The sequence below is a fragment of the Callospermophilus lateralis genome, chromosome 14 (genome assembly GCF_048772815.1).
Source record: "Callospermophilus lateralis isolate mCalLat2 chromosome 14, mCalLat2.hap1, whole genome shotgun sequence".
Lineage (NCBI taxonomy): Eukaryota > Metazoa > Chordata > Mammalia > Rodentia > Sciuridae > Callospermophilus > Callospermophilus lateralis.
The window spans coordinates 44551948-44569440 of NC_135318.1; the positions used below are offsets into that span (position 1 = coordinate 44551948).

Here is a 17493-nt window from a genome sequence, read left to right on the forward strand (position 1 = left end):
CTTTGCTAACTGACACACCCACTGCACAAAATATAGTGCCTGGCACATAAGTGTTGAATAAATGAATGCTATGCTTGGCTGAACTGAACTAGGAAATAGGCTGATATTCATACTTCTATCTTAGATTTAGAAATTTAACATATTCTGGAAGAAAAGAAAAAATGGTTGCACAAAAATTGTAAAAGAACAGTAATTTATGGAGTGCATATCAACAAAATTCATAGAGGCCGGCATAAGGATGGGCACTCAATTTGAATGACTATAAATTAGTCACTTAAAGAAAACTTCATTGGAAAGTAAGAACTGGTTTCATTTTTCTAAATTTTTAGCAGTTAAGTGCTCCTCTAAAAAAGAAAACAGAACACTTAAGAAGAATAGAAATTATAATTCTGAATTTCTACCATTAAGGATTATCTTAGAAAGCAAAAGTGAGAATAAAAATATTTTTGTCACTATTACCAAAAACAGCCAATCAAATATAGAAGGTAAATTTTAATCTTTTTCAATTAATCTTTGCTATTTCAGAAAGAATATCAAAATTACCTAACATGTTATTTTAAACATAGTAGATATATAATCAGTGTTTTTCGACTTAAAAATCTTAAAAATCTTTGCTTTGGCTAGCTAAATTTTATGAACTAGTTAACCTTGAGTTATAAATTTATATATTTTTTGTAAGATTATAAAAGATACATTCTAAATGACTCCTATGTACCATTTACTTTTTTTCTGAAATTATAATGCTTTAAGTGATGGGAATGAACAATAATTACATCAATAACCGCCATATATGATTATTTAAAATTACTATTTATTAACTGAAAATCATGATTCTACCAGCTTTTATGTCAAGAATATCCATGTTGGCAAAATACACACTAATAAATGATCTAGTTCTATTTGACAAGTATTTTGTTTGGTTAAATTTGAAAAATTTATTCCTTCATTCTACTGAAAGTCCCATTCTAAGATTACTCCACTATGTTTATGTTTTTGGGATAAATTTGAAAAATATCATATCATTAAAAATGGGTCAAATTTAGCTCCTTTCCACTTCTTGTTATATGTCTTCACATTTCTTTCTTTTTTCTTTTTTTGGTACTGGAGATTGAACCCGGGGCCCTTTACCACTGAGCTACATCCTCATCCCTAAACTCCTTCATATATCTAGTAATTACTTGGAAAAAATAGGTCCTGCTTATTTCCAACAAAATAGAAAATTCCAGTTTGTGAAATAGTTGTAGGCAAGAAAAGCTGTTAGGCAAAAAGGTAAGCCATAATATAACTAAGGGAAAACTTTACTATATATAAAGAAGAATAATAAGATATATAGGCAGAGATCCATAATGATAGCATAGTGATCTATTATTTCTAAGCTTTTCAGGTATTTCATAATAATAGGAACAAAAGGGTAATCTTCCCTAAAATGTATATAAATGGTTTGCCATTAATTAATTAATTAATTGAATCCAGCAATATATACCACTGATCTACACCAGCTCTTTTTGAGACAGGGTATTGCTAAGTTCCTAGTCTGGCCTCAAACTTATGGTCCTCCTGCCTCGGCCTCCCAGGTCACTGGGATTATAGGCATGTGCCACTGCACCCTGCATGGTTTACTTTTAGTAATAAATATTTATTGGTTTATATTATAAATAAAAACATGTTATTCTTGTAATAAAAAATGGCACATGGGAGCATTTTAATACAAATGATTAGAATATATTTATACTATATATAAGTCTACACATTAGAATACTAAAATTTTGCTCTATATAACATCACCTTAGAATTCTTTAAAAAAATCACTGGGAAGAATTAGATGATGTTTGTGAAATAGGTTCTCCCATTACAATACTGCTTCTGTCATTTAGAGTTTTGACAACATTTGTAGCTGGAGACTGAAGCACTTTACGAGAAAGCCTCATTCTTCCATCAGCTGGATCACGACCAAAGTATTTCACCTGTGTTAAAAAAATTTACTTTTTAAAAATTATAGCACATTGATTGACCTTCAAAATTAAACACATATGATCCAAATAAGGCAATTATTAATGTTTAATATTAATAAATATTATTAATTTATAAATATTGTTAATTAAATTAATAAAATTATTAAATTAATAATTTAATTATTAAATTAATAACTGAAAGCATAGCTCAGTGCTATGAAGAAGTATATGCTCAATAAATACAACTTGGTTAGGTAATTATTATAAAAAAAAGGAAAGAAGGCATTTAGTTGTCTGATTATAACCTACTGTTAAATCATCTGTCCCTTTTTAGTGTCTCTGAGTCTCAATCCTAGAAGACCAGTCAAAGCCACAGTGATTCTTGACAAGGCTTTCTGTACCTATTTGTGCTATAAACTATACTAGGTCGTGCTCAGATTTTCATTACTGCTCAGGAAACTATCACACTGGAGTTTATTTGGCTTCGCTGTGGAAAATGGAAGTTAGAGGGGAATGTAGAACTTTTAAAGTCCATCCTGATGTAAAAAAAAAAAAAAAAAACTTTAAATAGAGATATGTTTTAGTTCTTCTTCTTTCCCTAGAGGCTCCATGAACAAAGGGATTATAGATCAGGAATAAACTAGTGGCCTTAGTTTCTCAGGTCATAGGTATTAGGTATAACTGGAACACAATGTGGTGCAGCCAAAAAACCCAGATCAGCAATGACTTCTTTCATCTACTAAAAGGACTAAAAAAAGAAAAGAAAGTCAATTTTACTATCAGCATTGTAGACTTGAATAACATAGCTCTTATCAAGCTCAAAGTGGTGGAGAAACAGAGTCTCAACTCCTCAAAAATCACAGTCAAGGTTTCCAATAAGGTTAATGAAGAGATTTTTATGTCTATCTCCAAACCACTGAGCCTGCGTAACCAATATGCTCATGTTCTCTCTTTTTTGGTACTGGGGATTAAACCCAGGAGCACTTTGTCACTAAGCTACATCCACCATTCACAGTCCTTTTTTTTTTTTTTTAATTTTGAGGCAGGGTCTCATTAAGTTGTTGAAGGTCTCTTTGATCTTGTAATCCTCCTGCCTCAGTCTCCTAAATTGCTGGAATTACAGGTGTGTACTACCACACCAGGTTTCATGTATTTTTTAAAAGCTCTAAAGATAGCTGTTTTAGCTTAGTTATAAGTTTCTTGAGGGTAAAAACTGTGTCCTAAATCCTTAATGAATCTATATAAAGCAACCCTGAGGTTATAAAAGAAGACTACATATAAATAATATACATCATAGATGCTAATTCTATTCTTTCAACTTACTTCTTGAAAATGATAATTAAAACTTCAAGTATAATTTAGAATTTAAAGGCTAAAAGTTTGAACACAGGTACCTGAATTTCTTGGCCAACTTCTAATCCTAGGGCAGTGGGATGTTTAATCTGAAAAAAAAAGAAACAAAACCAAAAACACCATGTTATAATACATTTTTTTTCCCTCAAGTGGACAAAAGCTTTATTGTTTTTTCTGATTATAAAATCTGTTAGTTGGGAATGGTGATGCACACTTATAAATTCAGCTATGTGGGAGAATGAGACAGGAGGATTGCAAATTGAGATTGTGTCTCAAAAATAAAAAGGCTAGAGATGTAGCTGAATGACATAACACTTGGCTACATATGTGAGACCTTGGTCCAATCCCCAGTATTCTGCCTCTGCCCCCCAAATCTGTAATCTCCAGTACTCTACCTCCACCCCCTAAATTTATTAGTTACAAAATTAAAGTAACATAGTGGTACTAAGAAGAAATTAAAAATCATCCAAAATCCTTCTACCTGCAGATAACTACTGCTAACATTCCAACGAGTATCCCTTCAAATATCTACTGTATTGCTTTTATAAAAATGGGCTTTTTTTTCATTCAATAATATGTTAAGAATGCCTTTTCATATCAATAAATGAAGCATTAGAGAGGAGTATCCAAACTATATAATTTATTTAATCAATCCCTTAAAGATAGTCATTTAATTTCTTGTAAATTCCCAATATCACAAATATTAATTACGGATAGATTTAGGTGAAAGGTATATGAGTGTTGAGTGTATTATTCTTTCAACTTTGCAGCAGGTTTAAACTTTTTCGAAATAAAAAGTTGGGACAGGTGTGGTGGGGCATGCCTGTAATCCCAGCAACTTGGGTGGCTGAGGCAGGAGGATTGCAAGTTCAAAGCCAGCCTCAGCAACTTAGCAAGACCTTGTCTTAAAGTAAAAATATTAAAAAAGGACTGAGAATGTAGCTCAGTGGTTAAGCTACCCTGGGTTCAATTCCTAGTACCCCCCCCAAAAAAAGTTGAGGAATACCCCCAAAGTTTTAATGTTGCACTGATCATTTAGTTATCTAATTATCTTCTGATAATAAAGTCCTACATATGGAACTTGTGGGATCAGGGACATTTACCAAACACTCCCCAAAGTGTGTCACAAAATTGTCCCTTAATAACAGTCTAGAGAATATCCTTCTTTTCTCTTACCAACACTAGAAATTTCCAACTATTTGAAGGTTAAAAATATATTGATTTTATTGAATTTTAAAGAATTATTATTAATATAGAATACTATGATTGGTTTGAGAAGAGGGGGAAAAAAAGCCTGGGATTAGGGCTATAATCAGTAGTCAGAGTACATGCTTGGCATGTAGGAGTCCCTGGGTTCAATCCCTAGCACTAAAAAAATAAAAAATAAACAAAGCGTCAAATGAAAATCAAAAAGCCTGCCCATATTCTTTGCTCATTTTTCTATTGATATTCATTTTTAAATGATCTATAAAACCTGTGTATATTCAGCCCATCTTATGTTACAAGCACATTCCCATAGGTTGCTGTTTGTCTTTCATTATTGTGATTTTTGCTATACAATTAAATTAAAAAATTGCAGTTAAATTCTTATCAATTTATTTACATTTTTACCTTTGATACGATGAGAAAGGGTTCCTCAGCACAAATACCCAAACATCCTTACTTTCTTCTAGAGTCTCCCTCCTCCAAAATTTTATTTCTTATTCCTACCATCTCTTTAGAAAATTTAACTGTTTAATTTAGATGGAATTTTGGTATAAAAATGACTGAAGATCCTACTATGATAACCAATTATATACAGTGAAAATTGAATAATTTGTATTTCTTTTTTTCTTTCTTCTTCTTCTTCTTCTTCTTTTTTTTTTTTTGTACTGGGGATTGAACCCAGGGGCACTTAACCACTGAGTTACATTCCCAGTCCTTCTCATTTTTTAAAATTTGAGACAGGGTCCCACTAAGTTGCTGAGGCTGGCCTTGAACTTTTGATCCTCCTTGAGGCCTTGAAAGTTGCTGAGATTATAGATGTGTACTGTTGCACCCAGCAATTTTTATTTCTTCATTTAGTAAAAAGGCAACTTTAAGCATATATTATGGACCTATGTATATAACAGAGTTTATTTTTTGCTCTCTCTCTCTCTCTCTCTCTCTCTCAGAGAATAAAAGAAAATAATATTTTCTTTTATTCTCTGTAGCTTTATATTTTAATATATGGTAAAATGGACACTCGTATTATTCTCTGACCCCTGTATTTTCATTGAGTAGTCTTAGTCTGCCAGATGTCTGAATTATAATTAAGATTAATGAATTTAAAACATTTCAAGAATTAGATTCCCATCATTGGTTGGTCAGTAGAAAATTGGGAAATCATAGTTACATGTAGATATTTTCAGTCATTGCTATGTGCTAGTTCTAGATGTTGTTCAACCTTAAAATGCTTAGGAGAAACATAAACATCTGTGCTAAACAATGTAAAATCTTTTGTCAGTAGTATCTCTGCCATTTTTGTTTTCTGTACTTAAACTAGCAATCTATAAAGTGTACAATTCTCACCAATCCAAGTAATTTCTTTTTTTGGTCCAGGAATTGAACCAGGACACTTAATCACCGAGCCACAACCCCAGCCCTTTTATTTTTTTAACTTTGAGTCAGGGTCTCACTAAATTGCTAAGGGCCTCGCTATTTAGATGAGACTGGCTTTGAACTTGTGATCATCCTGCCTCAGCCTCTCCCACCACTGGAATTAGAGGTGTGCACCACCAAATACCCAACTGATCCAAGTAATTTCAACATGGTTATATTCAGGCAATAAAAATAATCAAATCTGTATTTTTACCTTGCGTTGATCAAGTTGTGTGTTATGAAGAAGCACAGCAGTCATATTTGGATATAGTTTTACCATTACTCCAGTGTCTCTACAAGAAGGGAATAAGCCTGGTTAAAACAATAAGTCTATCTACTGACAAAACTTATTATGTTTTCATAGACGGAAAAAGTAACAAAACAAAACAAAAGCCCACACCAGTATATAATTATAAAAATTATGATTACCTAAAACAGGTACTTTTCAACTGAAAATATACTAATACTTGTCATCAAAAGAAAAAGCTTTTAGTATATTTACCTATATCTCTTTTTGTAACTTTCGAATTTTTTTGAAATGACATTAAATATTTTAAAATAGTATAGAATATTAACCTATTAGAAGTGATTTAAGAAAGGGGTTACATAAAATAGAAAAATTATTTAATTAATAAAGCTCTCTTCCTTTGCTTTAATCTATTAAGCTAAGCCATCCTATTTCTTATTTTTTATCTGCAATATTAAAGAAATTATCCCATGGCCTTTATTCATTTTAAATAGTTTTAAACATTCCTGCTACCTTGGTAATTTCTTTAAAAAAAAGGAATTCTGGGATTATTTTAGCTAGTTAAAAATGCTTTTGAAGTTGAAATTGGCTTTAAAAAATGTATATATTAAACATTAAGTAGTACAATCTTTAACTGCTGGTTAGCCAACTGCTAGGTATGGTAACTGCATGCCTGTAATTCCAGCTCCTTCAGAGGGTGTGGCAGGAGCATCACAAGTTGAAGGCCAACCTGGGAAAGTTAGCAAGAACCTGCCTCAAAAAAGGAAAAACATTTTTTTTTTTTTTTTTTAAACAGGCCAACAACAACAAAAAGAAAATATTGATTTTTGTGTTTTGGGCCTATTTATTGTTACTGGAAAAATTAAAATGGTACAAAATTTGGCTAAAGAAAAAAACTCAGAAGAACTTATCACTTGAAAATCTACAAACTGGCATAGAAAACAAAATACAGTACAACTTAAAAAATATTAATGATTATATGGCAATTGACATATAATCCAAACAAAACACTTTATATTTTCAAAGTAAATAAAGCAAATGTGAAGTTAACCTGGTCTTGAAATCTTTAAAAACCCAGTGTAGTGTATTAGTTGGCAGTACCTGATTTCAGTTATTGTGGCAGTATAAACTGCTCCAAACTCTAATTGTTGCTCTTGCTGTGGATTAAAAAAAAAAAAAAAAAAAAAAAAAAAGCCATAAGATTCACAAAGAAAACAAACAAAAAGAAGATAAAGCAATTAGTATAAGATCTATACTTACATCATCTTTGCAGATTTCACTAATGAATTCTTTTGCTTCATGCATTGCACTGGGTGTTGGTGCAAATACAGAAAATGTTTCTTCATCCAACTGATTAATAGTTACACCTTTTAAAAAAATAGTTTAGTTCCCAGCATCAAAAAAAAAAAAAAAAAAAAAAAAAAAATCATGGAGACTAGTCTGAAAGTCAATAGGAGAGCAAAGAGGGGCAGCTGGGCAGGTTTATTCAGTGTAATCACTGCTTTGGGAAGGGATCAATTCACCAACACTAAGTATATACTGCACACCTGCTATGTATCTGGCATTATATTAGGTCCTGGGGATAAAATAGAGAACTAATGTCCTATAATATCAGGGCTATTTTTGAGGCTCTCGTTTTATTCTCTTAATTATGACTAGAAACTATACTAGAATCCTTTCCTCACCTTTTTGTCTCTCTTCCTCTTATCCTGTAGAGTGAACAGATGAATGAGGAACAAAATCATGTGAGTTTCTCATTCTCAACAACTAGCTATGGCAACTTTGCTTCTTATCCTTCTTCAATAACCTCAAAGCTGCTAAGTATTAGGAAACCTAAACACTGTTTTCAGAAGAAACAAATTAAGGCATAACTATTTCTACATATACTCTTAAATAAAAAGAGTGTAAATAAAACTAAGCAAAATTAGTAATAAAAAATTCAAACATAACTTCACTAAAGGGAAACACTAAAAATCATTCAGGAACAATCCATTTTAAAATGTTGCCAAAAAACCTTGATGAATGCTTGACTATCCTTCTTGAATATAGTTAAGAATTAAACATTTACTGATTTATAAAGAGGCACACAAAAAACTCACAAGAAAAACATGAAATCCTTCTCTCCTGGTCTTTCTCTTTGTTTTTCAAATATACATATTTTCGGAACAACATAGTAGAGATGAAATAGCAAAACTACATATGTAGCATTTAATAAAACCCACCTGTTTTATTAGATTAAATAAAATCTCACCTGTTTCAGCTTGAAGTTTTTTTAAATGATATCCACCTGGTCCAATAAATCTTGCTCTTTTTGATAATGGAACCTGAACAGTTTCTGAAATGCAATACAGATAAATACATAAATGAACCTAAAACATGTAAAAATATTTCATTATGAAACAGAAAGACAATGTTACTTGACTAAAAATGTCTAGGAGTACCCCTAGGTTAAAATAAAGTATTTTTCTTTTATTTTTTAATTGATACATAAAAACAAAAAAATTATACATGTTTATGGGTTACAATGTGATGTTTCTATACACACAGAGTAATGTTGAAATAAGGGTAAACATATGCCCTTAGGTAAACATATACCTAAATATTTTAGGTATTTCTCATCTATGGTGAAAATATTCAAAACACTTCTAAAGTATTTTAGCAATAAAAGTACTTTGAATATTTTTATTTTGCGTATGGGGTAAAAAAAATTTAAAACCTATAATATATTTTCACATACTAATGTTTGTTATCGTGAAATCAGTATTCATTTGTTTGTTTGTCTGTTTGTAACAAGGGCTGATCCCAGGAGCCCTTTATTCACTGAGATACATTCTCAGTCTTTTTTTTTTTAAGAGAGGGTTTTTTTTTTTTTTTTTTTTTAAAGAGAGAGAGAGAGAGAGAGAGGAGAGAGGATTTTTTAATATTTATTTTTTAGTTTTCAGCGGACACAACATCCACAACATCCTTGTTTGTATGTAGTGCTGAGGATCGAACCCGGGCCGCACACATGCCAGGCGAGCGCACTACAGCATGAGCCACCTCCCCAGCCCCCCAAGAGAGGGTCTTGATAAATTGCACTGTCTGGCCTGGAACTTGAGATCCTCTGGCCTCAGCCTCCTGAGCCACTGGAATAATAGATGTGTAGCACTGTGCATGGTGTGACATTAGTGATAATTTTAATGTATTACCTACAACAGGTCCATTTTCTTTTCTAGATGCTCGAGGTTTTGAAATAGTTTTGTTCATAATCTGTAGTATCTCTTTCTTTGCCACTAGAAAGATAAAGACAAAATAAAGGTTACAGTTACATAACATGGGACCCGAAATAGCTGCATTTAAACATTCTAGGCAAGCACTCTATCACAGAGCTATATCCCCAGTACTTTTCCTTTATTCCTCCCTATTTTGAGATAGGGTCTCACTGAGTTGCCCAGGTTGGCCTTAAACATTGTGATCCTCCTGTCTCAGTCTCATGAATAGCTGGGATTACAGTTATGCAACACCCTGCTTAGCTCACTCTTAGTTTTTATGGAATAAAATGCAAACTCTTTAGCCTAATAATCAAAGCTCTCCATATCATAATTATTTTAAAGATTCACTCATATTCCCTCCTTTATAAAGTCTATCTTAGATGCTTAATTGCTGAAAATCAAAATTTCTCTGGTCTCTTACTTGGATGATTATGTGCTCAATCATTATGTCATGTGCTCAATCATTAATACTTCTTGATCCCAGTTAAATCATATAAAATTCATTTTTATTTTTGGCCATGCTAGTGGTCAAACCCAGCATCTCACGCATATTAGGCAAGCACTCTACCATTGAACTATATCCCTAGCCATATGAAATTCCATGTATTTATATTTGTTTGTATTTTTTTTAAATTGGTACTTGGGATTGAACCCAGGGACACTTTGCCACTGAGCTATAACCCCAGTCTTTTACTCTTTATTTTGTGACAGGGTGGTCACTAAATTGTCACACCTATAAGCTGGGATTATAGGTGTGCACCATGATGTCTGGCTGAAATTCCATTTTTTTAAAGGAAATATCTTATAATAAGTCTAATGAAAATTATTGTTCCAGTTGACTAGACACTGGCTTACCTGATGCTTGCTGAATGGCTTCCATTACAATTTTCATTGGTATTCCAGGTAATTTAATATCAGCCTAATATGGAAGGGCCAAAAATAAATGAATAAAAACACTGATTCATAACATTATTTAAATTTACAAAAGTGAGACAAAGTACATTTTAAAAATACCTGTAATGCAGTTATTCCCTTATTAGTACCAGCTATTTTGAAATCCATGTCTCCATTGTAATCTTCAATTCCCTTTACGAATTTAAGAAATTATGAAAAAATTTTAAACAAAAACAAAATTCACCCATAGTCACTGTAGAAGAATTTTAAAACATAGCCTTAGAAGTAAACCATGTCCTCTAATACTAAACATAAAGAAAAGTCTCCTATATTAACTGCTGCTTCCAATTTGTGGCTTTTTAAAGATACAAATATTTTCAACAGAAACATTATTTTTAGATCATGCCTTTCACAATAAATGTGTAAGAATTAATTTACAAATTATCCTAAAGCAAGTCATTATGGATACCTATCCTGTAATATATATATTTAACATATCCTTTAAAATCCAAGGCAATACACAGAGGATAAAAGTAAGAATCACTTGACCTCTATTCTTTGAGAACCAGCATTCTTCTAAGCATATGCTATTTTTGAAGTATTTATAGTTAAAACTGGGAATATACTTGCCAGAATATCTGTCAGCAAACGATAATCTTCTATTTCACCCTTCTCAGGATTGCTTTTGGTGACCAATCCTATTGCTACACCTGCAACAGCAGATGAAATTGGAACCCCTAGAAGCGAGAAAAAATAATTTTGTGTAATGTGTATATCAACCTAACACATATTTATTTATTCTGTTGACATTTATTTTAATGAAAGGGGATGATGTTTCCTAAATAGACAATCACGAGAGCTAAGTTAGAAAGGTCTTAACAGATCCTCTAACTACCTCATTTCTTTTGGAAACTATAATAAAGTCCCATAAAACAACTTTAAGAGGTAATCCTATATTTGGCATAAACCGTTATCAAAATTGCAAACTTTATAACTCAAATGACTCACTGCTTTTGGTGTCTTCTTTTTGTTGAAAAATAAGCATGTATTTGGTGTGTTCTTCTAGCCTGAACCCCTCATTGGCACCATTAATAGAACTTCCCAGAAAATTTCTGCACACAAGTATAAATGTAAACCTAATTTAAAAAAAATGTTTTTTTGTAGTTGTAGATGAACAGAATGCCTTTATTTTCATGTGGTGCTAAGGATCAAACCCAGTGTCTCACACATGCTAGGCAAGTACTCTACCACTGCTACAGCCCCAGCCCTAAATTTTTATTTTCTTTACTCATGGGAGCAAGGTATAGGCATTTGTTACTCTGCATATACCCTTTTTTAATTAACAACTTATCTTGGATAATGATTCATTTCACTAACGAATCTCTAATTTATTTCTTTGAATGACTACATACTACTCCTCATATATATTTTTTCCACATGTTCCATATATTTTTATTAGTCATAAACAGAAATAAAATTGCTGAGTTAAAAGATATTTGTAGGGCTGGGGTTGTGGCTCAGTGGTAGAGTGATGATGGTCTTAAGGGGATAAGGTTGGACAGTGCCTTGCATGTGTGAGGCACTGGGTTCAATTCTCAGCACCACATACAAATAAATAAAATAAAGGTCCATCCACAAATAAAAAATATTTTTAAAAAACGTATTTGTATTTTATACTTGCTATACTGTCACATTATGTATAAAAGGATACATGCTATTCTAAATTGTACCTAACTCTTGTTACACTTTTTGATCCCTGTCAACCTAAGTAGCAAAAATGGTTACTTATTTTTAAATTTGATTTGTTTTTAATAAGTGTGGTTGAATACATTCATGTTTGTAAGCCTACTTACATATCTTATTTTGAAGAATTGCCTGTTTATGGTCTTCAACCACTTTTTACATAGTAACCTTTTCCTATTTTGTTTGTTCATTTTGTTTAAAGTGACTTTTTCTGCGTAGAATTTTTAAAATTTATGTAATCCTGGCTCCCGGATTTTGCTTAAAAAGGCATTCTTCTCTAAGATTTTGATAAAATCTTGTTTCATTAAAAAAAAAAAAAGTATGTTTTTATTACTTGTAACTTATTTTTAGTATAAAGGAATGTGAAGAGCCAATAATAATAATAATAAAAGAATTGTACATTTGCCTTTAAAAAAAAAAAAACCTTAAAGGTATAAAAAGATGAAAAGATATTAGCAATTCAAAGAAATAATACAAATGTGTACAGGACACACAGGGAATAAATAATGAACTAGGTTGAAGGTAACTGACTCAGAGAAACTCTCATCTCATTTGGATGAGAAATGGAAGCGCCATAAAAACAAGGGCTATTTTATTAATAACCATGTCCCATCTGGTTTTAAAGACTGTGCAATGTTATGAAGCAGTAGAGTATGTTTCTAAGTGTACTAATGGTAGAGTGCTTGCCTAGCGGAAGGCCTTGGGTTTTTCTATCTTAGCACCACCACAAAAAGGAAAGAAAAAAAATCTCCTGAAGGAAGATAATGGAGAACTTGAAATATTCTGAGTGTCATATTTTGAGCCTGCTTTTTAACTTTTTTTCTTTTGAGTAAGCTATTCTTAACTTAGATAATGGCCTTAAGGAGATAAGGTTGGACAGTCTAGGAGGTCAAGGCACAGAAAATCTGGAAAGCCAGCAGGGAGATTGCTACAAAAGAAGAAATGATGTGAACTTGAACTAAAGTAATAGCAATAGGTACTTCAGTAGTTAAGGGAAAGGATATTTTTCTTAAAATTTTCGAAGATATGGGCTGGGGATGTGGCTCAAGTGGTAGCGTGCTCGCCTGGCATGCGTGCGGCCTGGGTTTGATCCTCAGCACCACATACAAACAAAGATGTTGTGTCCACTGAAAACTAAAAAATAAATATTAAAATTCTCTCTCTCAAAAAAAAAAATTGGAAGATAAACAGATCTTTGTGACTTGAGAGAATGTAAGAAATGAGAGAACTGTTGATTCTGGCATGAATGTCATAGTTGCTTTCTACCAAGATGAATACAAAAGGAAAACTATTTATTTAGAGTGATTCAATTTTAAATGAATTAAAATATATATTATGCTGTGGGGGACGTTAGGTAGAGTTGTCCAAGAGGCAGTTTATATGGATCCAAGACTTGAGAGCTAGGTTGAAGGGGTAAATATTTAAGTCATAATCATTATAGTGGTAGTTAAAACATTGAATATAGGTGAGATTGCTTAGAATGTCATCCTGAACTTTTTATCATTACATCACTGCCAGGATGGGTTTTACTTTACAACAAAAGATCTGAATTAGAGCTTAAACACAGGGGTTCTATCACTGAGCTACATTCCCAGTCCTTTTTTAAATTTTATTTTTAGAAATGGTCTAAGTTGACAAGGCTAGCCTCAAACTTGTGATCCCTATGCCTTAGCCTCCAGTGTAGCTGGGATTACAGAGATATGCCACCATGCCCAGCATGATGTCTCTTATTTTATCTTTTGATTAATCTTTTTCAGAAGTTTTTCTGTTTTCCAATATAATATTTGGATGAGAAATGCAAGCTTCATAAAAACAAGGGCTATTTTATTAATAACCATGTCCCAAGAGGTTAGATCAGTGCTTGGCTCACAGCACACAAATTTGTTGAATGCATACATGAAGATGAAAACCAGTAGCAGAATATTACCACCTATCTTGTATATTACATTTTCCTTCAGTGAACACAGCTAGAAAAAATTCCTTAAGCATTTTTTCTTTTGTTTAGCCTGATCCAAGTTTTAATTTTTCTGGAATATTTCTATTATATATCCATACTATTTCATTTCACCTTTGGTTGTCTTCCTTTCCACCTTTCACATATATACTGTAAATGTGTGAAATTATTGGAGAATTCCTTTGTAGTCTCTTTACGTTCCTTTCCTTTTTCTTCTTCTTTTTTTCCCCCGGTACTGGGAACTAAATTTAGGGACTTGTGCATAGTAGGTGAGTACTCTACTGCTGAGCTACATACATCCCCAGCCCCCCTTTCTTCTTAAATAACATCAGCGATACCTATATGGTAGAAACTGATAATTAGTTTTGAGTGCATAACATGCCAACTTTTTCTCTTCTAGTATTTCAGATCCAGGATGAACCACTCACATTCTATCTTCCTAAAATTCTATGCACACTTTTGGAGTAGCACAATCTCAAAGGTTACATGTTGACTTTCTCTAAAGGGCCCTAATCCTTCTGTTACTAATCAAAAACTTCTCTGGTGGTTGGAATGAATTCTGGGGCTCTACTTTTTTGGAAGGTAAGAAAATTCTCTGGGTCACTGTAATGGTCAATTGAATAGTCAACTTGATTGGATTAAGAGATGCTGAGGATTAAAAGGCTCAAGGGGTGTCAATGAGGGTGTGTCTAGGAATGACTGGCATTTGGGATAGCCAATTGAAATGGAGATCCTTCCTGAGCATGGGCAGCACCATCTAATAGGAGGATGACTTGGATGGAATAAAAGTTGGAAGAACAAGGAAGCAGCAACCCATGCAAGCTCCATTCTTCTTGAACAGGTTCTTGATCAATGCTGTAATTATCTGAGGATATCAGACTCTCACTTCTTCACTCTTCCAAAGCAGATTCTGCCAGTGATTCTCCAGAAGCCTTCTGTCTTGTATTAGGGTAGCACTGTTGATCCCTCTTGTTCTGGGGCATTAGCCTCTTAGAATGTGCTGCTACTGGTTCTTCCAGCTCTCCAGCCTGTAGATGGCCATTGGGAACTATCCAGCTTCTGGTCCCATAAGCCAACCTAATAAGTCCCCTTTTTATCATTATACTTCCTGTTGATTCGGCTCCTCTAGAGAACCTTGACTAATACAGTCACTAACACAAGTAATTCTCAGTGTACTGCTTTTATCTAAAAACAAGAATTAAAAAAAATATCTGGATATTTGAAGGATTACTTTTGCTACTATCTTACCTTTGGCCTGGCTTGGTAATCTACAATTTGACTTCAAGTCTTACTAAAATTCAGTTTTAAAGAAATCTTATATTTTATGCTAATCAAATTATGTATAAAGTAATAGCAATTTTGAGACACAATTCTTTTACCTGCATCCATTAATGCCAAACTTCCTCCACATGCAGATGCCATAGAAGATGACCCTATCAAAACAAAAGACTTGCTTTATAATATACTGATTTTTTAAAAAATGTACAATATTGTTACATCAATGATATCTTTATTTCTTTTTCTTGTTTTTTTGGTACTGAGAGTTGAACCTTGGAGGCACTCAACCAGTGAACCACATCCTCAGTCCTTCAAGACAGGGCCTCACTAAGTTGCTAAGGCTAGCCTTGAACTATGACCCTTCTGCCTCAACCTCTTGAGTTGCTGGAATTACAGGCATGTGTACTTCAATAATTTCTTTAAAAATATTCAATAGCCTTTTCATCCTACCCTTTTTTTTTTGGTACCAGGAATTGATCCCAGGGACAGTTATTCTCTGAACCACATCCCAGACCTTTAAAAATTTTTTTTTCTTTTAAAATTTTGAGATAAGGTCTTGCTAAGTTACTTAGGGCCGCTCTAAGTTGCTAAGGCTGGCTTTGAACTCAGGATCCTCCTGGTTCAGCCTAATTACAGGCATGCACCATGGCACTCAGCTTCTTCCTACTTTTCAGATGTGGTTAAAATCAAGTTCTTGAGCTGGGATTGTAGCTCAGTGGTAGAGGGCTTGCCTAGCATGTGTGAAGCACTGGGTTTGATTCTCAGTACCACATATAAATAAATAAAATAAAGGTCCATGGACAATTAAAATAAATTCCTAAGCCACCAACTACAGAGTTACATGGCCCAATATAGTAGGTGTTAGCCATGTGTGGCTACTTAGTGTTCCCTGTCTAATGAATCACTGTATTTTTGCCCCTTTTCTTTCTAAGCTGGCCTTGTTCTATGTTTTGTCAAAAATGAACAAATGACCCATATTGGATCAATTATAACAGATACAAAAAGAAAAATACTTGTCTTATACTGATTTACAAAGAGTTCATTAGCTAAGAACAGAGACTCAAAACAAATAATAGGCTCAAGTTTATGATCAACCAAACACAGTTTTTCATGCAATAGGTTTGGGCCCTGTAGTAATAAACATCTTGTAACATTACTTTTGAAAAGTTAAGAATATAACAGGGAATCTGGTCTTTTCCACTAGGGAAAAAATAATACATACCGTTCGACTCTAAGACTTCAGATGTCACTCTTATGGTAAAAGGAAAATCTTTGGGAATAACAGGATACAAAGCTTTCTCAGCAAGAGCACCTAAGTTAGAATAAAAAACAGTAAGTAAAATATACATTAAAAACAATAGGCAAAAGTGTACTAAAAAGTCTCTGTAAAAACACCATAAAAGTTTATAGATTATACTCACCATGCCCAAGCTCTCTTCTATTTATGCCAGTGATTTTGCCAATTTCATTAGTTGCATAAGGAGGAAACTTCAAAGAAAACATTCATATATAACCAACATGGAAAGATGCCCAAGATACATTACCAAATGAATAAAACAAATTACAAAACAGTAAAATCCCAATTATTTTTTTAAACAAAAGTAGGTTCATTTATGCCAGAACATGTCGGGTATAAATCTAAAATAAACTGCTAAAAGTAGCCATTTGTAGTGTGTAAAACTATGTTCTAGGAAGTGAATGATTATAGACAACACAAATTTCCATACTGTTAATACTAACAATAACAAAGTATCTTTTTGTAATAATAAAAATGTTATCTGCAAGGTATACAAATTAGTTGATCATTTAAAAATTGAAGCTGCCCCATAAAAATCTGAAATTCCAGTTTAACAAAAATTTTTAAAAGGATCAATAGGGAGGCTAAGGCAGGAGGATTCTAAGTTCAAGGCCAGCCTCAGCAACTAAAGGAGGCCCTAAGCAACTTACTGAGACTCTGTCTTAAAATAAAACAAAACAGCAATAATTCAAGAATCGGATCAAACCCCTGGATCTAGCAGTCAATTTGCAGGAAATAGAGGAGAGAGAGGAATATGCTGACATATACCATGAGTGTGCAATCAACAATGCCCAGATCAAATGGCTTTGGACTTTAGTAGATAGATTGTAAAGAAAGTGATGGAGTAGAAATGCACAGATTAAAAGACTTAAAGAAATATCACATATAAGAAAAATTGACAAGTC

At 33.0% G+C, this 17493-nt stretch overlaps 1 protein-coding gene across 1 annotated transcript in view; it reads right to left on the reverse strand.

The window, feature by feature from the left end:
- Window positions 1-794: 794 nt before the first annotated feature.
- Pnpt1 (polyribonucleotide nucleotidyltransferase 1) overlaps window positions 795-17493 on the reverse strand; it is a 45499-nt gene continuing 28800 nt past the window's right edge. The window contains exons 16-28 of the mRNA XM_076833298.2: window positions 16713-16779; window positions 16514-16603; window positions 15393-15446; window positions 10947-11053; window positions 10437-10508; window positions 10278-10341; window positions 9360-9443; window positions 8423-8506; window positions 7432-7538; window positions 7273-7328; window positions 6139-6217; window positions 3347-3394; window positions 795-1964 (exon numbers count right to left, since the gene is read on the reverse strand). Of these exons, the coding sequence (XP_076689413.2) occupies window positions 1806-1964; window positions 3347-3394; window positions 6139-6217; window positions 7273-7328; window positions 7432-7538; window positions 8423-8506; window positions 9360-9443; window positions 10278-10341; window positions 10437-10508; window positions 10947-11053; window positions 15393-15446; window positions 16514-16603; window positions 16713-16779 (1071 nt within the window). The 3' untranslated portion in view covers window positions 795-1805. The remainder of the gene's footprint in view (window positions 1965-3346; window positions 3395-6138; window positions 6218-7272; window positions 7329-7431; window positions 7539-8422; window positions 8507-9359; window positions 9444-10277; window positions 10342-10436; window positions 10509-10946; window positions 11054-15392; window positions 15447-16513; window positions 16604-16712; window positions 16780-17493) is intronic.